Source organism: Stegodyphus dumicola, chromosome 2, assembly GCF_044657685.1.
Source record: "Stegodyphus dumicola isolate Sdum_Otavi_A_Nest chromosome 2, ASM4465768v1".
NCBI classification, from domain to species: Eukaryota; Metazoa; Arthropoda; class Arachnida; order Araneae; family Eresidae; genus Stegodyphus; species Stegodyphus dumicola.
Genome location: NC_140769.1, coordinates 105172638 through 105200112, shown reverse-complemented (window position 1 = coordinate 105200112; position 27475 = coordinate 105172638). Strand labels below are relative to the sequence as shown.

At 32.7% G+C, this 27475-nt stretch overlaps 1 protein-coding gene across 1 annotated transcript in view; it reads left to right on the top strand.

The window, feature by feature from the left end:
• Positions 1 to 27475, top strand: part of LOC146998533 (glycoprotein-N-acetylgalactosamine 3-beta-galactosyltransferase 1-like) — a 177757-nt gene that overhangs the window by 136902 nt on the left and 13380 nt on the right. The window contains exon 3 of the mRNA XM_085810982.1: positions 12494 to 12809. Within this exon, the coding sequence (XP_085667108.1) occupies positions 12494 to 12809 (316 nt within the window). The remainder of the gene's footprint in view (positions 1 to 12493; positions 12810 to 27475) is intronic.

Sequence of the window (27475 nt, the reverse complement as noted above, 5' to 3'; positions counted from 1 at the left end):
AATTTTGAAATTAAATATCAAAATCAGTTTTTGTCGTAGGTAAGCAAGCTTCTTGCATTCTTATTTTTTTATAACAAGTGTAAAAATTTCCTAAATACAAAGAATTGGGAGATCGCATTAAAAAGAGCTCACCAGCGGCCGAACGGTAAAGTCGCTGAACACTGGTAGTTCGGTCCGAGGTTCGAATCCCGCGAACGGGCCGGCTGCATGGACGTTTTCGTGGTTTCCCCCATGTGTAACGTGTATACGAGCCAATTTCTCTTAGAAAGTCCTCCATGAAGGCATCCCTTCCTTTAGGCAGATAGCCCTTTGCCGTAATCACATAACCGCCGTAACCGCATTATAAAAGCTAGATTTCCTTCATTTATCCAAAATATTTTATTTATTTAATTTTATTTGGCATTCCCAAAACATCATTTAAAATTGCCAAACATTTTTGCCATTTAAAACAGTACTGTAAATGGAAGTATATGACTGCGATAAAAGGCCGGGTAAGGGGGTGCGTATGCACCATCTAAAGATTCACTGTTTTTAATTGCTGATATGTTTCACTGTAAAATGAAATATCGGTTAGTGGCTAACTGGGAGCTTTCTGTAATACTTTAAAAAGAATAATTATAATTACAGATACATATATTATTTCTTGGTGTAATAGTTTAAAAATAGCAATTATAATACAAATTTTAAAACTTTTCATAATTACAGATGCATATATTATTTCTTTTTGTTTATTTAAATTAACTTTAAAAAGTTTAAAGGGGTAATTGTGGAATTTATTTTATTTAAAATGCCTTCAAAATTAAAATGGTTGTAAAAAAATAATATGTGCGAAAATTAGCCCCTCCCCGTTTTACTTTCTTGAGGATTTTAAAGGAAATATCGCGGGGGGGGAGGCGAAGGAAGTGAACTGTTATTCAAAAATAACAATATTGTTACGTTTGAATGAAACTCAAATTATACAATTTCAGTTCTTCGTTCCTCCAAATAGTTTGCAGCGTAATTTTTATTTTATCTGAATGGTTTTGATCCATCGTAAAAAATATAAACATCATATGAAAGCCTGACTAACCATTAATAGTTAATATTTGTATTTAATTTTGGCCAAAAAAAGCTTCTAACGAATATGCTTCAATAATCTTTACACAGTATATAAATAACATACTTACCTGTGTTCTGTAGCAAAAGATTTGCTGTACCTATAAACTGTTTTGAAATATTCAAAACTTAGTATAAAAATTCAAAATTAAAACAAAAAAAATCCTCTCTTCTTCAAAATACTGTCAATAAAATCCATTTATAAATACAAAGAGGTCAGATTTTGCTACAGAACACAGCTAAAGATGAATAAAACATTTTGGCAAAATTTCATTTCAATATTCTATATACATTTTGAGAAATTAACGTAAGTGCAATCAAAAGAAACGAAAAACACAATTTCTCAGAAAATGCATTTAAAGTTTTTAATATAGCACAAAAAATTTTGTAGCCACTTTAGACCTTTAAAAGTCGCCGTATTTGTATGTTAGGCCCTCTTTTACTTCATTCTTAACTAATTTTGACTTTCTTTTATCATTTTTCTGGATAACTTTGTTGCTTGTAGAGATTGCCGTTTCGATTTCTGAATTCGCTGTTTGTTTATTCCCATGTAGCTTTCAAGCATAATGGGATTTATTTCTATTTCTGTATACCTGAAAATAGGTAAAAGTTCTAAATATGAACATTAATTAAATATTAATACAGCAATATGTGCACCTAAAAGCAATGTTTTCAGTTGGACAAAAGTTTCTTTAGGTAAAATAGTCCTCAAAAGGTTATTAAAACACTCATTATTGTTTTGAGACTTCCCATGTAGGCATTTTATCAGCAAAGTGAAAGATGTGTTGTTGCTTTTACAGCTTTTATATTGTTTAATAATTAGAAAATAGTTGTTTAAACTTATTGTTTACATTTTTACGACCATTTATTTGCCAACTTCCGGTATCCAAAGATTCACTTCCGCTTTATTTTTGTAACTTTTCTTCTAGTTATCGTGAAAACAAAAATAAAGCTTTTTGGAAACCTAAATGTATGGCCTATAAAATGAATAAATAAAAAAAATTTCGAAAATTTTCACCAAAATGACGAATTTTGGGTAGGCACATACATTAAATCTAAAAAAGCGCATTACCAATTTACCTACAAGATTATTTGAGCAGTTTTTGATAATTTTATTTTCACGATGTTTAAAATCACTTTGATGAATAAACTTCGGCCTCTTTATATAGAAATGTATGCAATTAACCCCAAACAATTACTTTAATTAAAATTTAAAACAAAGAGTCAATTATTAAATTAATATATTTTACAGGAAACAATTTATAATTAGTTCAATTATTCAAATTATGCATTAAATAATTTCAAGTAAAATTTATCTATGGAGTCTTTTCAAAGTCGTATCTCCGCGAAAAGCAAAAACCCGTCCAGTTTGGTATAGCTATACCACATCCTGGATCATTTGAACCTCAAACTCAAGTGACGGATTCTAATGTAACAGTTCTAGGAAGAATCGCACGATGAAGTTAATCTGTCTGGATTATTTCAATCGGAATAGTGAGCCCACTGAAAAGACTAACTTTTAATCCCGTTCAAGTAAATGGGGCATTGAGTAAGACTGATTGTTATTGCGGTTAAATTTTAAGAATTGCTGTTATATTTTAATTATTATTATTTTTTCTACATAACATTTGTTCTGATTTTCAACTCTGTTCCAAATGTGTTTACTTTTGTTCCATCCATTTTAAGGAAGAACGATACCAAATATTCTCGCCCAGTTTCACAGTACTTGCTTTAAAAACTTTCATTTATCAGACCTCGCTACTCATTGGAGCATAGGATTCTGAAATAAATTTCGCTTTTTCAATTGTTTCCCTTTAAGTGTGAACTCTTCCTATTTTGAACTTTTTAATTGATGTCTTAATTTCTGTTCAAACTTATTGCCAGATTTAGTTCCTTGTCCTATTTTCGGTTATCATTTCCTGACTGTATATGTATTTTAATCCTGTTGATAAGTGCATTGTGCTGGTAATAACGAAACAAAGGTGTATTTCTGTCTTTTCCTACCAGTGTTTAAATGTCGTCAAAGAAATGTTTTAGAAGGAGAAATAAAACAGAGAATTAAATTTCAAGCACACATCCGTCCATCTGATAATTATTTATTTTATTGGAAGAGGAAATCGTATTAAGAACAAAAGTTCATTGAAATGCCTGTTAACTTCGTGATGTTCTGATTCTCATATTGTATTTTCTTTGGAAAAGGTTTATATTAAGCTGCTTTTTATGTTATATATCTACCAAATAAAAAATAAGCTAGATTTACGCTTTTAACTCAACGATCTAAGTTCCTTTCTCTTACAGTAATCCAAAGTATTTGTTTCGACAATAATTTTTATAGATCTCAGTATTTTTGACTAGTTTCAGGTTGTCAGTATAGTGGTCAGAGAGTTTAAAAATAGTTTCATTTGGCAATCATTATTTTAAAAATTATTTGCAGTGCTTATGTTCACGTTATTCATTAAAAACACGCAGAACTGTGCCTTGAATAATTAAGTCCTTTCTTTATTAAGTAGCTGCAAAAGTGTTCTTATAGCATTAATTTATGCTAGAATAATGTATATAACAACCCCCTTCAACTGTTTGACCTTCTGTGTTTTTAAATAACTGGTTTTACAAAAATAATTGTATTCAATAAATAAATGTATAAAAATAAATAAATAAATTTGTGATTTTATTTATTTAACATACAGAAGTATGTTAAATTTCTCGAGATTCATTAAGATACAATAACATGCCGAACAAGTATTAATTTAGAAGTCAAACAACAAAAATCAGCGTTATATTTTTAAATTTTCACAGGACTAGTTTCCGATGGTTTTACCGAATCATCATCCTCAAAGAACCATCATCAGTAAAACTATACTCTGGTGGAGTAGGCGAAACAGTAAGATTATAGGACAGATTTTAACACGAGTAAAAATGTATTTATGAAACTTATAAAATTACCGGAGGTTATTCATTGTTTTCCTAAATGTTTATAATTTTTAGCATATTTCAACTGTTTCATTAATTTATCATTTTGCTTCTTCGATTTATTTTTAGCAACCGAGATTATTCCACTATCTGTCGGGGATTTTTTTACTCCAAATATTTGCAGTCGTATAAATTTCAAATTTTTAATGTTCTTGCAGAAATTTTGAGTTTTTACCGCAAATTATATAAGTAATTAAAGTCGTCTCCTATTTGGGGAAAAAGAGCAGCTTCTCACACAGACTCGGTAATTTCGTAATTTACGCTCGATTTTAGGTGAATGCATTTTCTTTTGACCTTCAATTCCGCCATTTTAGAAAGCGAAAATGTCAGCAAATGCGTTCCAGCAATACAAATAAACATCAAACTAGGGCATTGTAGTTCTTCTTAGCACAATGACCACATTTTTGTCGGATACTGTCACACAACCGCCGGAAGAGCAGCAGCACCCAGTAATGCAATTGTACTCTGTGATACTAAAACACTTTATATAAGACTTAACAATGGCCTACAGTAGTATGGGTAGCTTACAACTGTCACTCAATGCAGAAATGCGAATTAGAAGCGAATCTCACGTAACGGAAGCAGAGTCATCCTGCATTTTGTTCGGCTGTCAAAAAAACAGTTTGTTCTTTGGACGGGCAGCTTTTATGGCGAGAGCCAAGGACAGGTTGAGTGTCAATCACGGATGAGCTATTATTAGGCACTGAGGCAATTACAAAACTGCCCTCAGGATGAGATCTAAACAGTTCATGGAAAATATCTGCTCGTTGAAGAGAGATGATTACAGAAGAGTATGAAGATTCAGCGGAAGAGGATATATTGCTGATGCTGTTTAGAAATCGGAAGAGCCGAGGCACTGTCACTGGCGAGGTGACGCCTACAGGCAACACAAACCATCAGTCTCGTTCTGCTTTTTGACCCTATGATGTGTTAAGTAAATAGTGAAGTGGGTTCCCGGTCGTATTTTAATTTCCATTACTTATCCCGCTGTGTATCTTAGAAGCTTATTTTATGATATTTGAAATTTCCACAAACAATAGTTCATAACATCCAATTTTCTGGTAAAATTAACTGAAATATTCCCTTGTTTACACTCTTGGTCCTTAAAAAGAGCTGCCCACCAGTGGCCGAGCGATAAAGTCGCTAAATGCTGGTAGTTCGACTTGGGTTCCATTTCGGCCGATAGCTATCGCGTGCTTTGCCGTAGTCACATAAAACCAAACCTTACCTTAAAAAAGGGTGTAAGTTGATAATTTAATCTGCATCTTGAGTATTTTACTTAAATAACAAGGAATTGTTAACCACTTGCGCTACGACTAAACTTCACGGTTGCGGTGCCGTGAGCTACAATATAAGAAGCGGTAAAGTGTCTCATTTACGCCTCTCCACGTCTGCGAGTGCAATCCAGAGCTGTAACTCGAGAAATAAACAATCTCGTTGTTTCACGACTAGATATCGACTCCTATCGACTTGGTGTTTACGTCGCTCCAGGTTTGAGAGAAAAGCATCTCGACGTGCGTGGCACGTCTTTTTAGCGCAAGTGGTTAAATTTCTCAGAATTATAGGGAGAACTGCGTATCTGTTGATTTAGCGATTTGATCGACTGACTTTTGGACCAGTCAATATTTAGGTGCTTGCTATAGTTTATATAATGTTTATTTGCATTGCAAAGATTGTAAATAGTTTTAAATATATTGAATCTGAAGTTAAACTGGTTAATGTCGATTCTTACGATATGTTGCATCTGCATAACTGTGTCTTGAAGCAGTCGGGAAAGATATGCAATTTAAAAAAAAAAATCCAATTTGGAAACTTCAGATTGCAGTCTAACACTTTCAAGAAAGACTGCACTTTAAAATGAATAACTAAATAAATGTTATAGATGATAATAAACAAATGTTCACGTAAAACATAAAAGAAATTAAAAAAAGTAATTAAAAATTTGGGCTCCGTTGTATACAAGCTCTGGTGGAGGAGTATGCGTTTTCAAAATTCATTGTCTCTTTTAAATGGCGCCTTTTATCATAGGAATTAAACGTAGAGACAGACAGATACGGATTCATCATCGTTTAATAAGAGAGGTTAAAGGAGTATTTATACGTAATATATGTGGGGGATGGGGCATGTAATAAACAAAGACAGATAAGATCTTCTTTTTTAGCGTTAACTGATTTTTTCCGAACGAACGAATTTCTACCTTTGCTGAATATCTTTTGTATAGTTGGGAAAAGTAAAGAAACAGTCGTCATTTTTAGAATGGTTCAAAATTAGTTTTCAGTTCAGAATTCAGAACCTTTGTTTTTTCTTCGTGAAGGAGACGTTGCAGACGGGGGGAGGAGATTGTGCCCTGCAGTTACAATTCCAGCTGTTTAAAAAGACTGTACTTCAACACAGTCGTACTAAATTTGAGAATTTATTAAATTTTCAAGCGCTACGTTCTTTAGCGGAAGACGATAAATGAAAATAATCTTAAATCTGCGTAACATTGAGTTTCGTAATTTATTTCTGAATTTAGTTTCGTGAATTAAAAAAAATCATTAGTATTTTTAAATGCCAAATTAGATTGATAAGTTAGTTAAAATTATCGAGTGTGAAGGTTGTAAAGGCATTGGTTTTACTATATCGTGGTGTGAAAAGTAGAGTACTTTCCTGTAGAATTTTACTCGAAACTTCTCATTGCTGCTGAGTCGTGATATCCATCTATTAGGCATGAGCTTTATGCTATTTTCTTTTCTGTCAAACACTTTCATAAGCATATGGCAGAAAATTCACAATTTTAACTGATGCTAAACCACTCAGATGGTTGTTATATGTATAGGATTTTGATATTCTTGAAACTTCTGCCTGGTTTTTACAATCCTGCAGATTTTCTTTCTAGAGATGTTGAAGAGTCTCCTAATGTAAATAGTATCAATATATTCCAACTAAATAATTATGAATAAGCACTCTAAATATAACTAACCAACCAAAAAATTATAAGAGTTTTAGAGACATTAGGTTATTTTTGAAGCAGGAGACATTGAAAAATAGGCAATGCCTTCCCTAGGACTCGGACCTGGACCTCTCGAATACGTGCCTAGTATGCTGCCGTTACACCACGAAGGCGTGCTGGAATGAGGGAAAAAATACATCATAAAGTATTAAGGATATTATAAGCAAAATTAACAATAATAATGCTGAAATTTGTAGCAAATATTTTATTGATTAAGCATAATGATGTGGTAATGATAAAGTTAACATTCAGAGCACGTCATTTAAAAACAAAGCATTTTGAAAATAAAATGTTACCATCAGAGTCCTTGGTAAAACCTTATTTAGAAATTGCTCATATTCCACATTCTAGAACCAATGAAAAATATGAATTCGTAAAGAAGAAATATTTTTATCGCTATTCTGTATATGCTGATGTAGAGCCATTAGGTATTTTTGGAAGCAGGCAAGATGAAAAATTAGCAACGCTTTCGCCGAGAATCGAACCACGGACCTCTGGAATACCGGCGCAGCGTGCAGAACCACTACACCACGAAGGCACGCTAGGAAAGCAGGAGAAATACCTTATACTGAAATAACAGAAATTAGTAGTATGTTGTACGATGTAATGAGCATAAAATTTCTGAGATTTCTAGCTTTTCAAATTTATTTGAACTCCCTTATTCCTTGATGTTTTTAATTTCAATGTATTCTCAAAGTATTTAGCGCAAGTAAAATTGTATGGTAGTAAAATCATAAAATGTGTTTACATGTTTAATACTTATAACCTGCTTTAAAATACGAATATCACAATATTAGTTCGAGAAATGTATGTATAATGGAAACACTAATATGAAAAGAGATTACTTCTATATATTACAAGCATTAAAACATACATTTTCTCAATTAATTTTAATTTAAAAGTGATTATTATTATTATTATTATTATTATTATTATTATTATTATTATTATTATTATTATTATTATTATTATTATTTTATTTGGTAAACGTTTCAGTTTGAGTCCGGTATTCTGTTGATAAAAAAATCAGCCTGTTTTGGAGAAATTCCATTTCAACAAACCAGCACCTCATTACCATTTTCAGGGCTGGCTACAGCCATGCAAATTCTAGTGGTTCCGGGTCCAGTGTCATTGCTGCCACTAAAAGGCTCTGCAAAGTTAACTTTCGTGCTTAATTTTTATTTTCTATTAGAATGAGCTGGCTGGTGTAGCTTGTTTTATATTTAAACTGAAAAATCTTCAAAGATAATAAATTCGATTATCTTATCGACAGCCATGGCTACCACTGAAAAGGTATGCCTCTATTCCTATTGCCTCTTTTTATAAGAGATCCCCCCTTCCGTTTCATTTTCTTAGTGATAAAGCATTGAATCTCTTTGTTAAACGTTGAAGGCCTTGATAATATCTAAGTTCTAGTGTTTGCTTTTGTTCTTCAACGTGTGTTTCTTTATGATAAAAACTGAATGAATTTTTTGTCATTGTACTGGTTTTGACCTCCTGGTATTGGGAAGTAAATTACGATGTGAAGCCACTGATGTATTGCTTAACTCTTCTTTATTCGTTTCGCTGTCGTATTCAAATTGTTCATGTCATCTTTTTTTTTTTTTTTTTTTTTTTTTTTTTTTAAATTCCGAATACTTATGCTGTGTAGAGGCATCACAGAATTATTTTACTATTTTTTCACTCATGAAAATAAAATAATAATCAGAGTAATAAGCAGTCCGGCAGGGAAAATTCGATGATCATTTCCTCGGGAAATTTTCTCGATTGTGTGTTTATTGAAACTGTTTAATTCATTAAACCTCGTGTGAAAATCCTCCCTGACTCGAATAACAAATAATTCTATATTTAGATTTGCAGCTAGCCATTTTCTGGTCTCTTTTCACTTCTTTGTACGAAGTAAAGTGTTGTAGTTGCAAAAAATTTTAGGTATCATACTTCATTGAAAATAACCATGCTGACCGCTCTCGAATCCATTTGAACAAGTTTTTTGCATGACATCTGTACGTACATATGTATGTATGTCGCATAACTCAAAAACGATTGGTCGTAGAACGTTACAATTTTGTATATGGGACTGCTGTAAGAGCTTGCTGTGCACCTGCCCTTTTTATTGCAATCGGCCGCACCAGACATATGTGTGTAAGATAAAAGGCCCTTAATCCCTCTTTTTAATTTGGGCACTTCCCCTTTTCTATTCTAAAAATAGTAATAACTTTTTCGAAACTGCGTCATATCTGAAAACTAATTTCGCATCATGTCATTTTAACCTTGTGCATGGCGTATAGTTCTTTACCAATTAGATTAACGAAAAGTTTTACTATAAATACCGTTGCAATCCAACTACTCACTCTCTTTTGTCGTTTGCTCTATCTTCAATAGCCCACGTCTCTTTACTTATTCGCATTCCTTTATTGCTCTAAAATGCAGCTTCGTATGCAAAATTCTGGAATACCTATTGTACCCATAACATCATGTATAAAGCAAGCATTGTGTTTTCGTGTTTGCTTTATCCAGTAATAAAATTATGTTGAATTCGGACGTCCCTCTGCAAGTCCATCATTTTCATCTACACGGCTCTGTCAGTCTATGTGCGCCGTTTGGGAATCAACAAGGCATCTACACCATGAAATTTTACATAGCAGTAATGATGCTCAATGGACAGAGCAATTTGAGTGTTGCTTTGAGAGTGAGGCTAAAAGTTAACTTTAAATTTTGGTGCACCGGAAGTTTTGTCTTTTCCGCGTTGGCCGCATTGCTTGTTTTTGCATAGACTGCAATTGCTTGTTTTTTAATTGTAAAAAAATTTTAAGCTGTTTTTAATTGTATTTGGTGTTTTAGGTTTTTCTGTATTTTACAGCTTTCAATGAAAATTGAGTTTTTATGTATTTTTGCCTTGCCGCGAAGTGAGAACTGAATTGATTGAAAGAGAAATATATCTGAATGAAATTCGAGGAAATAAGTTTAAATTAAGTGCGGCAAAAATATGTATAATTTAATAAGCCGTACAAGGAAGTCATGTGTTGTTCACATCAGATTTTTACTTCCTTGTACGAAGGAAGCATAGTAATGGCAAAAAATTTCGGTTATCATATTTCAACGAAAGTAACCGTTTTAACCGCTCTCGAATCTATCTGAACGATTTTTTTGCTTGATATCTGTATGAACCGACAGAATAAAAGTCTCTTATTCCCAAAAAAGTGTATTTAAAGTGGATTTGGAAGAGATTTTTTTCGTAACGTCTGTACGTATGTATGTATCTCGCATAACTCAAAAACGAGTAACCTCAAAAATTTTGTATATGGGACTATACACAACTATATGCTATAACATATAGCTCTGTATCTCTCTTTTTGGTTGCAATCGGCCGCACCAAACTTATTTGCTTTTAATTTATTTCTTTTTACAATTGAAATTTTGTTATTCATGATTTAATTCAAGTCCCCGTTAAACATTTTTAACAATTTACATTCAAGTTACTTTAAAACAATTTTCGGAATTGAACTTACTAACTTTGGATTCACTCTTTTAAGATAATTCTACTAAAATTAATCTTAGGAGATAATATAATCAATATTTCTTTAGTAAATAAATTATTATTAACTTACTTTTCAGCTATTGCGCAAGTAGTAAAATAACTCGATTTCGCACCAAGTGAATTTAAGATCATACAACATATATATATATATATATAATAGTAGGTAGAAACATTGCCGCGATCTTATATATATATATAACGTGCACTGTGCACTTACAAAGAGTTGAAATGTTAAATACAGTGATAACTTTTAAACAATTTTTCTTCTGTTTTAGTGAAAACAAAAATATCTTGTATAAAAATTCTTTTTATGAAACGTCTGAGAGAATAGTTGGAGCACGATTTGTGAAATTCACCAGTCACGACTGTTAACTCTGCGGTTTCAGCGTGACAGAAAGCTAAGCTCCATTCAGGTCGAAACCTAAACAAATTGTAGAAGGATTTTATTTATTTACTGTGTTTTCGCTTGGGATAACCTCTAGGTAATTACGCGGATTTGTTTCTGACCTTTGATTTGAAAATCACTCAGGCACATTTATTTAATTAATTTATTTATTTTCAATCTGTAACCACCGTAATCGTCTAATAATATCGAAAGTAATGATGTTTTAAAATAATCGGTTTTTGAGAGGTTTTGTGTAAAAATTATGAAGACTTCAAATTAAATAATCCCTCTCCTATAGTAAAAGTCGAATTCCTTTGATTCATAATAAGTTACTATTCATCAGTATTAGTAAGAAAAATCTTTTGCGAGATAGTTGTAAAATAATATTGATCTGTTAAGTCTTTTGAAAAATTAGATGTAAAGTATAGGGAAAGTTATCACGGCGATCATCACTGAGAGACATAATTTTTTATAAGAGATAGTCATACTCTGTTAGGCGACCGCCTCCAAGCAAGACCAAAATCTTTCCTGTAGAGATTGCTACCTATAGGGTTCTGAGAGTAATATTTGCCTATTCCTCCAACATTAATTTTTGTTAACATGTTTATGGTTTTTCTAGGCATGCATTATTTTTTACAGGAAAATGAAAGGAAATAAACAGTATTATTATCAGTCATATTTTAGATATGACTGATAATATTTCATTTTTATTTACTGTCTTCTTTCGCAGTTTCTTTAAAGGAGGGATTTTTTATTTTAGTAGTTACTTTACATAAAAGCTTACGCATATGTAAAGTCTGTGTGCACTATTAGGGATTTCTGAACAACTTGTTGCTAAAGTTTCTGTGATTAAGAGTGATTACACAGGAAATTATCTACATTAAACGACATTTACAAACAAAAGACTTGTAATGAATTTTGTTTTAAGTGGTATTAATACATTTCAGCATTTAGTGGGGCTTTTAATAATATTAAAAGTCTTTTCAGCATTCCTTCTTATAAAAACTTTGCAGTGCTGCCATAAATCTTTGTCACAATCCCGTCACTTTCCTTCCAGCTCCTGAAGATGAGGGACTTGAAATCGATAGAAAATTTTGCAAAATCTAAGAATATCTATAAAATTTATAAATCTATAAAATTTTGCCAAACTAAGGGGTTGCTGCTTTGCTTAAATTTTACCATTGTCTTGTTTCTCTGTCAAGTTGAGTTTGGAACTTAAAATCGTTATGTTTACGATGTTTGTTGATAACATTTTTATTTTTTGGTAAAGATGCTCACCTTCGTATGTGTATAATTCTGATTGTATTAAAATTGTAATAAGATTATTAGATTATAATATAATTATAAGATAGCTCACGCTGTGAGTTATTTTTGTTTTTAATTCATGTCATGGGCGATGGTACTGGTATAGAAAAACTTAAATTTGATTGGTAGGGGGAAAAGTTAGAACCTATTGTAACGTAATTTATGTTTTCCTTCGTCAAATTTAATTTTTTTTTTCTTCTGTTCACAGGTGAAGCAGAAGTAGCTGAAGAGTTAGCCCGCAGAGTTCGTGTTCTCTGCTGGATCATGACAGGCCCTCAGAATCACCAGCGCAAAGCCAAACATGTGAAAAAAACCTGGGGTCAGCGATGTAACATCTTGCTTTTCATGAGCTCGCAATATGATCCTGAATTGCCCACCGTAGCGCTGGACGTTAAGGAGGGCCGTGACCACTTGTGGGCAAAGACGAAGAAGGCTTTTGCTCATATCCATGAGAAGTATTTGCATCTAGCTGACTGGTTTATGAAAGCAGATGATGACACCTATGTTGTGGTTGAAAATCTCAGGTGAATGCTTAATTATCGTATGTGTATATATATATATATATGTGTGTGTGTGTGTGTGTGTAAAATATGAAACAAAACTATTAGACTTAACTAGAGCCCATTGACAGTAGACCTTCAAATTTATAAATTGTAATTAAATACATCGTTCCTTCAAAGGATACTCTTTGCACCATGTTACGTCACTCTTTCTCTGCAGTTTATCTGCACTGCGAAATCTTTAACCACTGCTCCAGGATTAACGCTGCTCAGGATTAACAAAAACGGCTTGTAAATACGATCACAGTTAATACTCATCACTTTTTCTCGCCTTTTGCTGCATTTTTTTTTTTTTTTTTTTTTTTTTTTTTTTGAATAAGCCACGTCTCTTGCTTCAGCTTCTTTCTTTATTATCTGAAGTGTAAACTGCAGAATAGAAGTTGTGAGGCTCGTTCAGCATCCCTAATGTGGTACCAATTCAAGTAAAAATGTATTTCTGAAGAATTTTTCTTGTCAAAAATTATTTAAAAAAGAAAAAAAAAAAAAAATTGCGATCAAGCCAGTTGTGATTGTTTTTCCAGTCGTCTGCGCAGCAGTTTTTCTCGACCATGACTTAAGAGTGCATTTTCAAGTTTTATTGTTTTGCTCCGTTGTCAGTTGAAGAACTTAATTATAGACTTTTTCATAAAACTGAACTTTCTGTTTAAATATATAGATATATATGTGTCTAAAAATTAAATTACTAAAAATATTTTTCATTATTAATCTCTGGCCCACCAGCGGCCGAGCGGTAAAGTCGCTGAACACTGGTAGTTCGGTCCGAGGTTCGAATCCTGCGAACGGGCTGGCTGCATGATCGTTTTCGTGGTTTTCCCCATGTGTAACGTATACGAGCCAGTTTCCCTTAGAAAGTCCTCCACGAAGGCATCCCTCCTCTTAGGCAGATAGCCCTAATGTGCTTTGCCATAATTAAATACACCACACCATTATTAATCTCTACATGGGAATTAATTCTCGGTGTTACAGTTGAAATGCTGTTAGTACAGCAAATTAAGCACAATTATTTAAAACCATTTTCAGATAATGTTAATACATAATTTAAAATTAGGGGTTGACCTTAATTTGACGTAGATTTTGAATAAAACTAGCGGTTTCAAGGACCATCAGACACAGGTCCTTCTTCCCAAGCAAAACGTGTTAGAAGCAACGAGATATATACTGTAATATGAAGTCGTTGGTTATAAGCAATAACCAGTTTTACATCGAAGGCAATGAAGCAAAGAAATCCAAACGTAGCGCCATCTGTTGAAAATAATTGTAATTAAACGTGAAAATCCAAGTTATTAGAATTCTGAAAGCGTTAGGAATTGCTGAATTTGAATTAGTGCCATTGATTCAAAAAGCTAAATTTTTATGAATATGAAGAAATTGAAGGAAATCCATTGAATGTTAATTATGATAAATTTTCGAAGCTAAGTTTATGTCTTCGTTTCGAACATAATGTTCATGTTCCTTGATGCAAAATTTTAATGCTGCTTTAGTTCGGCCTATGTATTTTAAAGCAAACTTACAAGATATATTATAAATTCGCCAAGAATTAACATCAGAGAGGGAATCAAAAAATGAATTATATTGATGGTGAGAAAATGACTTGAAAATTGAACTTCTACAGAATCCGAGCAATTTTGCACCTGCTAGAAGGATAAATTGGAATAATTGCAAAGTTATTACGGTTATTTTTCTAACAGTATGTCTTTTTGATAACAAGAAAGAAATTTTTTTAGTCTTTTATCAGAGACTGTGGGAGAAAATCCTCTGTTAGTCACAACCGATTTCAAATAAAGTTCACAAGAATGTAAAGATTCTGAAGAACAAACTTTGAAACCACAATGTACATGAGAGTAAAAAGAAGACGTTTTTTTATTTAGCTGGGCGATATGTTTAGCATGAAAAAAGAGACAGGAAATAGAGTACTGTAAACAAGAGTCCTGAAATCCAATTTGCATGAGTCATAATTTCTCAAGTTGATTTCGTTTTCAGGAAACAGGTTGGGACGTTGGGAGAGCATTAAAATTTCAAATCAAAACTTTAAGATTTCACAAAGCATAGAAATAACATTTGTTAACGATAAACTTAATGATATAGTATATTACTTCCGCCTATAGCGGCCATGAAAACATAATCAAGCATCAAAAAAAGGTATGACATGCGTCATTCTTCAAGTTCAAGCGTCAAGTGCAATATTTTTCATCGGCGCGCATCAAGAGCGCCACCTATCTACCGAAAAGACGGAACATACTCCGCCCCGATTAACATTGGTTCATTACAACATTGTTATAAAGATCTTCAATTTTAGATTTAAACAAGTTTCCCAAACATTCAACAGTATATCATATAAAATAAAAATGCATAATGACAAATTTAAATTGAATGACAACATTAAATTTAGCACAAAATTTTACAAATAAAACACTTACAATCTCTAGAAGGAAAACAAAATAATGAAACTGCTAAATTACCATAATCCACAATTGTGGTCCATTCTCTGAATCTGAAACATAATTGAATTAATAAAAGTAAAGACACAAATTATGAATATGCAATTAATGTTTTTTTTTTTTTTTTTTTTTGTTTTTTGTTTTTTTTTTTTTGTTTATGTATAGGACGCTTCATTTCGCCCAATAAAGTTTTTAGTTTCTCAACACGAACTTTTCCATCAGCACCAGGATATAGTTCAATTACTCGCCCAAGTCGCCACTTTAATGGAGGCAAATTTTCGTCCTTTATCAAGTTTAAGTCATTGAGGGCTAAATTTGGTTTATCCCTCAACCATTTGGTACGCCCTTGTAATTGTGAAAGATAATCTCTAGACCAACGTTTCCAAAAGCTCTGGAAAATTTGCTGTGTCAATTTCCATCTTTCAGCAGGGGTTAGCTTATTATTTGTAAGATCAGGTTCAGGAATTGCTGTTAATGTAGTCCCAATTAGGAAATGTCCAGGTGTTAAAGGATTAAAATCTTCAGGGTCAGATGAGATGGAAACTATTGGCCTGGAATTCAAACACGCCTCGATTTGTGTAATTAAGGTGTGAAATTCTTCGTATGTCAGAACCTGGGTTCCAATAGTCCGCTTTAAGTGAATCTTCATTTGTTTCACTCCAGCCTCCCAAAGGCCTCCAAAGTGAGGGGCAGCAGGAGGATTGAAGATCCATTGAATATTTTCACCGCTCAGGTAGTTTTGAAATGCTTCCTCAGAGGAAAGTGTAGCTGTGTATCTTCTTAATTCTCGATCAGCCCCAACAAAGTTGGTTCCTCTATCTGAAAAGATTTTTTTGGGTTTTCCACTGCGCGACACACATCTTTTCAGAGATGCTAGGAATGCTTCAGTTGTTAGATCACTGACTACTTCTAGGTGAATGGCCTTTGTGGTGAAGCATATGTAAAGGCAAGCATAACATTTATATCTCGTTTCCCCTCTTCCTTTACTAGCTTTAATTAAAAAAAGGGGCCTGCAAAATCTAGTCCTGTATTCGAGAATGTTCTATCCGGCAATACGCGAGAAGCAGGTAGGTCGCCCATTATCTAACTGGATGTGCTTGTTCGATTTTTAAAACATTTTATACATTTCCAAATTATTTTTCTTACAATTTCTCGGCCATTACCGATTCAATATTTCTGTCGCAGAGCAGATAATGTTAATGTGGCTCCTCCGTGAAGGTTCACTTCGTGAAAGTGTTTGACTATCAATTCAGTAACTTGGTGACTTTTGGGAAGAATGATTGGATACTTTGTGTTTTCTGAAAGATTCGAGTTACCGAGTCTACCACCGACTCTAAGGATTTCTTCTCTATCAAGAAAAGGATTTAATTTCAGGATTTTACTGCTGAGATTCAATTTCTTTCCTGCTTTCAAAAGTCTAATTTCTTCTCTAAATTCGGAATTTTGCATGATTTTAAAAATCAAATTGCTTGCCTTATCCAATTCTTGAACTGTTAAAAAACTCTTGAGTTTTAAAGATGTAGGTTTAATATTGTGGCAGAATCTTAAACACCATGCAGTTACGCGTTTCAATTTTTTCCAGGATGAAAACCTGGATGTCAATTCAAATTCAGCCTCTTGGCTAATAACAGAACATACAGTAGTTTGACGCTGTTCTACCTGTACCTCTTCCACCATAGGCTCGATCAAAGGATCAAAAGATGATGAAGGTAAATTTTTCTCTTTTAACCACACTGGTGCATTGAACCAAAGTTTATTTCCCACTAGATCAGAAGCTCTTAATCCACGTGAAACTATGTCAGCCGGATTGTCATTTCCCTTACAGTATTTCCATTGCGAAGGTGATACACCATCTTGTATTTCACGTACACGATTAGCAACAAAGGGTTTCCATTTATCAGCGGTACCCCTGATCCAGTGAAGAACAATTTTAGAGTCACTAAAACAAAATACATTATCTTCTTGGATATTAAATAATTTCCTTAAATAATTAACTATTCTTGCGGCAATAATGGCTCCCATAAATTCTAAACGAGGCAAGGTTAATTTTTTAAGTGGGGATACACGGCTCTTTGAAAGAACAAAAGACGTACAGCAAGAATCAGGATCACGAAAATATGCAACAGCTCCATATCCCTTCAGGCTGGCGTCACAAAAGACAAAAAGCTCTCTTTTATCAACATTTACACATTCATCATTTAATATGTATTTTCTAGGAATACACAAGTTGAGAATAACTTCAATTTCAAAGTACCAAGTTTTAAATTTTTCACTCAAATAGCTGGGCAAAATTGTGTCCCAATCAATACCCAATTCCCATAACTCTTGTAATAAGAATTTTATTCTGATAACAAAAGGTGCAATGAAGCCAACTGGGTCATAAATTTTTGCCGCTATCTGTAATACCTTTCGCTTCGTAACGTGTTTCCAGTCAACTGGTTGTAAAAGTTCTTGTACATCTAATTTCAATGTGTCCTCATGTAAATCCCAAATTATTCCCAGCACCTTTAACGTTTTCTTATCCAAATTATCTTCCTTATTAATTAAACCAATATCTTGCCAATGATTTTTTAAAGATACGGAATTTGATTCAAATTTTCTTAAGTTCATACCAGCTTCTTGAAGAATTTTAACTGCATCAGTTGATAATGAGAAAACTTCTTCAACGGAGTCTGCTCCATGGATAAGGTTATCAACATATAAGGACTTATTTAACATGTCAACAGCTTTGCTATATTTCCTTTCATAACCCTTAATATGATGTTTGATAGTGGCGGACAAAATAAACGGACTTGTCATTCCAAACGGCACTCGGCACATTCGGAAAACCTTAAAGCCTAAACTATTTGTCACTATCGTCGTAAAAATGATCAAACCACAAGAACCTTAAAAAATTTCTATCTTCACTATCAATTTGAATTTGGTGAAAAGCCTTCTCTATGTTTGCACAAAATGCAACTTTACGTACGCGAAATTTTAAAATTATATCCAACAGGTTAGGATTTAAATTAGGGCCTGATATCAAACATTCATTTAACGATTTAGCTCCTTCAGACTTAGAGGAGGCATCATAAACTATTCTTATTCTTGTTGTTACTTTTCCTTCACGTATAACGGGCCTATGAGGCATATAATAACAATTAGGTTCATTTTCAACTAACTTACATTGTTCAACAATCCCCCTTTCAACTTGTTCTCTAATTATATTATCATATTCATTATATAGGAAATCATTTCCCTTTAATTTATGATTTAGTCCTAGAAATCGTTGTTTAGCAACGAAAAAATTATCAGCGAGTTGTGATTTATTGTCCTTCCAAAAGAGTTTTGTTTCGTACCTGCCGTTATTAAGTTTTAAACTGTCGTTAAAATGCTTAATAGTATCCAATCCAAAATGACTGCAAATCAAATGTGTTTCCTTCAACGGTAGATAAAAACAACGCATTAATTCGAGTATTATTATTTTTTACTTTACCCATCATTGTGTATCCAAATATCGTCGGTACTATAAACAAACCATCATTTATCATTGAATTTCTTCCTGTTTGTATATACCAGAAATGCTCCGCGCCAAGCAGAATATTTATGTTCTCATTAACGGGACTTGTATCCGAAAGTTCCACACCCTTTTTAGTCATAAATTCTTTAATGTTTTGACATGTTGATGGTGCCTGGAATTCTATTGATGATATTAATTCTATCCCGATAGCTTCTACAACAAGGCAGCGATCATCGTTTTTATTTTTCATTTTTAGACTATATACATCAAATTCTTGCGAGTTACCGCGCTGATTTCCAAACGAATAAATTGTTAGAAATTCTTTTCTAATGACTTGCAATTCTAAATCGCGCGCTAACTTGTGGGTGATGAAGTTTCGTTCACTACCTGAATCAATTAATAATCTTACGATTCTCGATTTATTTTTGCTTTGAGCAATAACAGAACATGTCTGTAAAAGCACACTATTTTCAGGTTTTAGAGTGTTACAGTGGGAAGTAGATATTAAAGTTTTATTTTGCGTATCTGCGGATGTAACATCTTCCATTTCTTTCGATTTCTAACGGCAGAAAAGTTTATTATGATTTTTCTCGTTACAATTTTCGCATGGTTGTATTTTTGACCGACAATTCGATGACAAATGTGATTTTAGAAAGCAATTGTAACAGCGACCTTCCCGTTTTAATTTGTTTCGTTTTTGTTCGTCGATAAATTTCAAACATCCGGCAGATGTATGTTCGTTTGATTTGCAGAGTATGCAAAACATTTTTACCGATGTGTTAAAAGCAGAAGCTTGTGATTTGACTTTATAATTTTTGAACCCTTGTTTAGGATTAACCCCTATGTATTTATTACCTTTTGAGCTATTAATCAAAATACTTGCTTCTCGGCATTCAGTTTCGATTTTAATGAACTCTATTAATTCACTTACTTCTATATTTTGGTTAGATGTTCTTTTTCTATGGAATTCAAGAGCTAAATCTTCGGGTAACAATTTAAGAATTATTGGGTTCAATAACTGTCCGTATGAACCGCTAGTAACATCTAAACTACTTAAATTTCTAACGCAGATTTGTAACTGATCATAGAGCTTTCTTAACTTAAAAACATTTGAAGAACTTTCAACTGGTTCTAACTGTAACAACATCTGCATGAATTTTGATATAATAACATCTTTACGACCAAACCTCTCTTCTAAACTTTTAATGCATAGATCATAATTTTCTTCAGATAAAGCATAACCAGAAACACAATTATATGCTGAACCAGATAATAAACTTTTCAAATATGTAAACTTATCTATTTTAGATAAACTTGGATTAGAATGAATAGCATTATCATACGAATTAAAGAATTCGAGCCATTTACTGGGATCACCAGCAAATTTTTCAATATTTAATTTAGGTAACTTTACTGAAGTACTACTTGTAACAATATTGTTACCATTCAGAGTACTACTAATACCATTACTAGTTGTAATTATACTTCTTTCAACAACTTCATTACTGTTAATTTTCTTTACTTTACTAACAATCTTAGCTTTAAACGTTATAATTTTTTCATCATACTCTTCACATACAAGTAATTCGTTATCATATTCTTTTTCATCAATTATGAGAGCATCGATCTTTGAATCAAGACTTTTAAGTTTCTCATGGTATTCAATTAACAATTCATATGATGAATTTAGATCTTCTAGATGTTCTTTACTTAATTCTTCCGATAATAATTTCTCAAGTTTATTTAGAAGTGTAGTAACTTTACTACGTACAATAGCACGTTTCTTTTCTCTTTTGCTAAATCATCCATTATGTTTCGTTTTCAAAGATCGATACCAAGAACAAATAAATTAAAATTCTTACCTTTCAAAAAGGTAATTCCCCTTTTCGCGGGTTTCAGATACCAAAAAAAAAAAAAAAAATGTGGTGTCTCTTCATGAGTCATAATTTCTCAAGTTGATTTCGTTTTCAGGAAACAGGTTGGGAGAGCATTAGAATTTCAAATCAAAACTTCAAGATTTCACAAAACATAGAAATAACATTTATTAACGATAAACTTAATGATATAGTATATTACTTCCGCCTATAGCGGCCATGAAAACATAATCAAGCATCAAAAAAAGGTATGACATGCGTCATTCTTCAAGTTCAAGCGTCAAGTGCAATATTTTTTATCGGCGTGCATCAAGAGTGCCACCTATCTACCGAAAAAACGGAACACAATTCATATAATTAAAGGAAAAGAATTGAATTCTCAGATTTAATTTCAGTAGTGGAACTGGATTCCTGATCAGTCGAATTCGAGACAGATAAAATCTTGGTTGTTAAATCTTGTGTACTGCCGTCAAAAAGCGGGAATCCAAAGCCAAGGTTAATCTTTCGAATAATTTGAAAAACTGTCTTTGTTTACAAAATAGCTCGGCTTCTCCAGAAGTTTAGCTTTCAGGTCATTTGCCATTTATCAGTAAAATTTGATATTTTGTTCTTAACTATCCCGTTTCTGATTTTAATTCATAGGGAATTTATCGCATATCTTCTCAGTGCGAATTGTCATAAAGAGGGTTAAAATTTTGCGTGAAGAAACACAGATCTCATGTTCGAAAAGGAGAAATAAAGAAATTTTTGATAACTTGTCGACAACTTAATCAGAGCTTTGACTCTGGTTGTACAGAAATTGTCTATAGAGCTTTTTCAGGTGGTTAATTGGATTTCCTTCAAGCATTTCACGTTCACAAATATTTATCTTGTTAATTATATTAATTCCAATGAATCTTAATCTTGATATCTTAGTTTTTTACTTCTATGTACGAAGTAAAGGAAGTATCGTTATCGCGAAAAATTTTGGGTATCATATATCAACGAAAATATCCATTTTGACTGTTCTTGAATTTATTTGAACGATGTTTTTGCGTGACATCTGTACGTAAATAAGATAGAATAAAGGAGTCTTTTTGAGAAAACGGATTCTAAAAATGGATTCAGAAGAGATTTTTTCGTAACCTCTGTATGTACGTATGTATGTGTCTCGCATAACTCAAAAATGAGTAGCCTCAGAACGAATTAGAAAAATTATAGAATTAGAAAAATATATTTCTGTAGTTAAGTTAAGTCTGTAGTAGTAAGTTCTGTAGTTCTGTAGTTAAGTTCTGTAGCATGTTATTTACATGAGTGATGTTTTCTTAAATTATAAATGGGTGCTACTTTGGTAGACGGTTGCACAGATTTTTGGCGATTTACTTTGGCGCGGTTTTTACAATCGTCAGCCATCTTGAAAAACGCTGTTTTTACGTTATTTTGCGCATAGTAAAATATTCGAAACTTTAAAAAAATAAATATCGTTAAAAATAATGGATTAATTTTTTGTTGAAAACGTTGTTTTTTAAGATGGCAGGCAAATGTAAATAAATACATTTACTACGAGTATAAAATGCTAAAGTAAGATTAAATTATTACTTTCATATAGCACAAAAATAGAATAAAAACACCGCTATAAAAACATTGCGCCAAGTTCAATTGGATTCAAATATTACGTAAATTGAATATCGAATTAAAAACTATCATACCGACGTTTAAAAGAATTAAAATATACTTGACTTCAAATACTTTAAAATAAGTAAATAAAAATGCTTCGTACACTAGAGCTAAAATGACAGCAATTAGTTTATTGCCGGTAAAAAAGGGAGGAATGTCTAATACTTTTTTTACTGTTACAGCGGTTATATCTTCCACCGTGACCACAATACCATATGCGGTCGTTCTCAGAATCAGCTCTTCTAATGATCTTCATCTGTGATCCACATTTCTCGCACTTCATTGAAGAAGCAATTAGCGAGTTTTCCTCCAAAAATTTAAAATAAATTTCCTCTGACACTTGTAACAATTTATAAATAAATCTTTGATTAGAAAAGCCAGGTTGACCAAAATAAGGTCTCAAAGGACAATTTTTTTTATTCCGATACCAATAATTCTTGGTAATTACCAATAAGAACATTCATCTTCGAAACGGACATATAGATTCTCTTTGAAATCTAATGAATTCGAAGAGATGAATAATAAAATTTTAAAATGGCGCGGTAATGCACAAATATTATTCAGTAACCAATCAGAAAGCTGATTACATCACGCATAGAATTAAAACTATTTAAATAATCATACATAATAAAATCATTTTTAAAGAAATGCAAAATTAAATTGTATTTTAATATTTAACAGCCATAAATAATGTTTAAAACATTAGATTAAATTTATAGATATTAAAAGGTACTTTTAAAGTAAGGTAACGTCATTGATTGCATCAACCACAATATAAAATTATATAAAATATCATAAACAATAAAATTTTTATTTAAAAAAAATACAAAATTAAATTGATTTTTAATATTTAGAAGCCATAAATAATATTTAAAACATGGAATTTATGCATAATAAAAAGCATTATTTTTTAAATAAAATGACAACAAAGTATCGGTTACCATAAATAACTTATCCAGCAATGGGTTTACCATAAGTCGTATCGCTCACCAAAAAGAAAATCGTCAAAATTCGTGCAACCGTCTACCAAAGTAGCACCAATAAATGAAAAACTTTAGAATATTTTAAGAAGTCTCTTAGGGTCCTTGATACGTTGGTAATGTAATAGTTTATTTTGACGCGTAAGAGAACATTTTATGGTACCCTCGAAGGGACACGAAAGACGTTAGTTTGGAATTCTAAAGTATAAAATGGAAGGTAAAGAAGCTATTAAAGTTGAAAGGAAGATTCATAGAGCTGCTTTTACTAAATCCTTCAACGTTTTAGAAGAAATTTAAAAGAAAAGTAAGATAGATTCTTCTGAATTACAATCGGAGCTTAATGTGTTTGTTTCGAAAGCTCAACGTTTGGAAGATACGCACATACATTTTCTTAGCACACTGACTGAAAACGAAATTGAAGCAGAATTTGATGCTATTGAAGATTATCGTGACAAGGCCATCAGAATCGAAACTAAAGTGAGAGGTATTCTTCAGAATATACAAAATGTAAATACTTCAAATTTAATTTTGAATGAATCTGTTAATGACTGTGCATGCAAACGTACGTTTAAACTTCCAAAGCTCGAATTACGAAAATTTGATGATGAAATTTAGGTTTTTTTTTTTTTTTTTTTTTTTTTTTTTGAGTCAGTTTGAAAAAATTGACAAAGATATTACGATTTCTGATGGTGTCATATTTCAATATTTATTAAAGCGACTGCTGAGGGTTCGCGTGCAAGGGAGGTTATTGAAAGTTTCACCCCTACAGCTGCTAATTATCCCAAGGCCATAGAATGTTTGAAGGCTCGTTTTGGTCGAAATGACTTGCAAGTGGAAGTTTATGTGAAAGAATTTTTGAAATTGGTCTTGAGAAATGCAAATTCTAGTAATTCCTGTAATAGCGTATGTGCTTTATATGACAATTTAAAACAACATATTCGGGCTTTGGGAACCCTTGGTGTCACTACAGATAAAAGTGCTGCAGTTCCTTATCCTTTAGTTGAATCTTGATTGCCTGAGAATTTTTTAAGAGCCTATCAAAGTGCAAATGCTGGTCATGGTCCAGACCCAAAATGTAGACTGAATAATTTATTAAAATTTCTGAAATCATAAGTAGAATCCGAAGAACGCATAAGTTTAGCTATGGCTGGTTTTAGTTTGAAGAATGAAGTGACCCGTGGAATTAAATCTAATATTAAAACTGTTTACGAATGACCATCAACAACAGCAAGTCTGTTGAGTGCTGAATATCATACTAAGAAGAGCGTGTTTTGCAGCGGAAAACTTGATTCATTTAATTGTTTTAAGGCTCAAAAAATTTCCAGAGAGGCAAAAACTTTTAACAGATAAAGGGCACTGCTTTCGCTGTTTAAAGGCTGGTCACTGTGCAAATAAATGTAGGAGTTCTTTCAAGTGTGCAATTTGCCATAAAAATCACAGCGTAATTATGTGTTTAAAATTGCTTAAAAATGAAACAAATGTTAAGCCTATGTTAAACAGCAATGAAAAAAGAAACTAGCAAGGAAGAAAATTCTATGAATCTTTCTAGTGTTAGCAACACACCACAAGTACTTTTGCAAACCCTGAAAGTGAAATTAATTGGAAATAATTGTACACTTTGTGTTCGAGCTTTATATGACACAGGATCGCAAAAATCGTATTTAAGGAAGGATTTAATTTCTACTCTAGGCCTGATACCTTCTAGACAAGAGATTTTGAGCCACGCCCTTTTTGAAGGAAAACGAACACCTGAAAATGGGCATAATGTCTACAAAATTAAGCTAAAAGAGTTTAGACGATAATTTTACGTGTACTTTTGATATTTATGAGCAAAATACAATTTGTGATGCAGTACCTTCTGCCTTATATGGGCCATGGATTAAAGAACTCCAGTCCATGAATATACCATTTTATTACACTGAAGATTCATCAGGGCCTATTAATCTTTTAATTGGTGCAGATGTGGCTGATCGACCTTTCATCGACAGAAAACGAGTACTATCTAGTGGTATTGTAGCCATAGGAATTTACCTGGGCTGGACAATAATCGGTAAAACACCAGTGAATGCTGAAAGGGAAGATACGGCGATGACGATTGTAACAATGTTTTTGAAAGATGCCAATATTTCTGACCTTTTTTTCCTTAGACAGCTTAGGAATATTTGATCCAGTCGAAGTAAAATCACGAAAGGAAAAGGAATTTTTTACGAAGAAATATTTTCAAGAGCCTTTTAAGAATTAAGGATGATAGGCGGTTCAAAGTCGCCTTACCGTGGAAAGACGATCATTATTCTCTCCCAACCAATAAAGATGTAGCGATAACAAGACTTGAAGTCTCAACAAAAAGGCTGAATTCAGAAAAATTATTTGATACCTATGTCTGTTAACAATGGACCGAATTCAGAATAATAGATGATGCCACAGATGCGCATTCATAACTTCATGGGATCCAGCTGATTTGCCTTCTCGAGGATGTTCCGCTAGACAACTGTTATCAAGCAAATGGTGGGGGGGGATCCACTTGGTTATTAGAACCATCATCTAACTGGCCCGTCACAGAACAAAATTTTGATGAGCATTCTATAGCTAAGGAAAAGAGAAAAGCAAAATCTGATGGGTATTCTTCTATCTGTTCTTTAAGTTACTTGTAGCCACAAAACTGATGAAAAGGAAAATAATGGATACAGACGTTACGGATCAAGTTGGTACAATTATTATTTTTCAAGCTATGACAAAGTTATACGGTTGATTGCTTGGATAAAAAGATTGATCTTTAACTCTCTAAATGCAAATTCTTCGCGAATTATTGGCGAGTTTTCTATGGGTGAAAGGACAAAACATAAAGTCAGGAAAAAGAAATTGGGGTCTCATCCAAATATAGTTGAAATGTATTTTGCTTTTGCTGATCAAACACCTTTGCTTCCTGGTGCCTTCACAAACTATCCACATGTCCTTTCTATTCGTCTTCTGAGTGATGGATGTGGTAGAAATATGACTCTTTCTTGTTATGAAGAGATACAATTGCAATTTAAAAGACTATTTGAAAAGAATGGATGTTTCTGGTCACCCAGCATTGCTACTATTTACTCAGCTTTTAGAAGTTTTAATGCGCTTGCATTAACTGACTTTAGATGCTGTCTTGAAGGCCTCTAATTGGTTTACGATTCATATAATTCTGAGAAAGTTGGAAATATAGCATCAAAAGCACCACTAGAATTACAGAAATTGGTCAGAAGTATTATGCATAAAGACCAGGAGTGGAAGAGAAGTCAGGACTAATTAAAGAGACTTTATAAATGTTTGGACTTTAATTCAGTTCTTTTATGTTTTTCCATTAATTTTAAGTTTTTCTGTAACATTTTTAGTAGATTAAGTTTTTTGCCAACAACTGAAGGTGGGAGGATATTGAATTTCAAGTGAATGCAGTTTGTATTTTATACTTACTTTCCTTTATAATATCGTTTGGCCATTAATTATTATTGTTAGTTTAGTTTCTGGAAAGTGGCAACAAAACAATTTATAGAATTAAAAAAATATGTTTCTGTAGTTAAGTTAGGCTCATAAAAGAAGAATGACATGTTAATTACATTAGTGATATTTTACTTAAGTTAATAAATGAATACTTTAGAGTATTTTTAGTAGTCTCTTAGAGTCCGTGATACCCGGGTAGCGTAATAGTTTATTTTGATGCGTAAGCGAACAGGGGCCACTACATAGTTATGCATCTCCCTTTTTGGTTGCAATCGTCCGCACTCAAAATTACATAAATATATATATATATATATATATATACTCACTCTGTTACCTGGCTCGTAGAGCTCAGTTTTTTAATTCCAATGTGTCCGTAAATAGTACATTTTCACTTCCTTGTACGAAGTAAAAAGGAAGTATTGTAATCGCGAAAAGTTTCAGGCAGCATATTTCAACGAAAATATCCATTTTGACCGCTATCGAATGCAATTTAACGATGTTTTTGCGTGATATCTGTACGTAAGGACAGAATAAAAGACCCTTTTCCTCCAAAAAAACTGCTTTAAAATGAATTCTGAAGAGAATTTTTCGTGGCGTCTGTACGAACGTATGTACGTACGTGCGTACGTACGTATCTCTCATAACTAAAAAACGAGTAGCCTCAGAACGTTGAAATTTTGTATAGAGGGCTGCTATAACATGTAGATGTGCA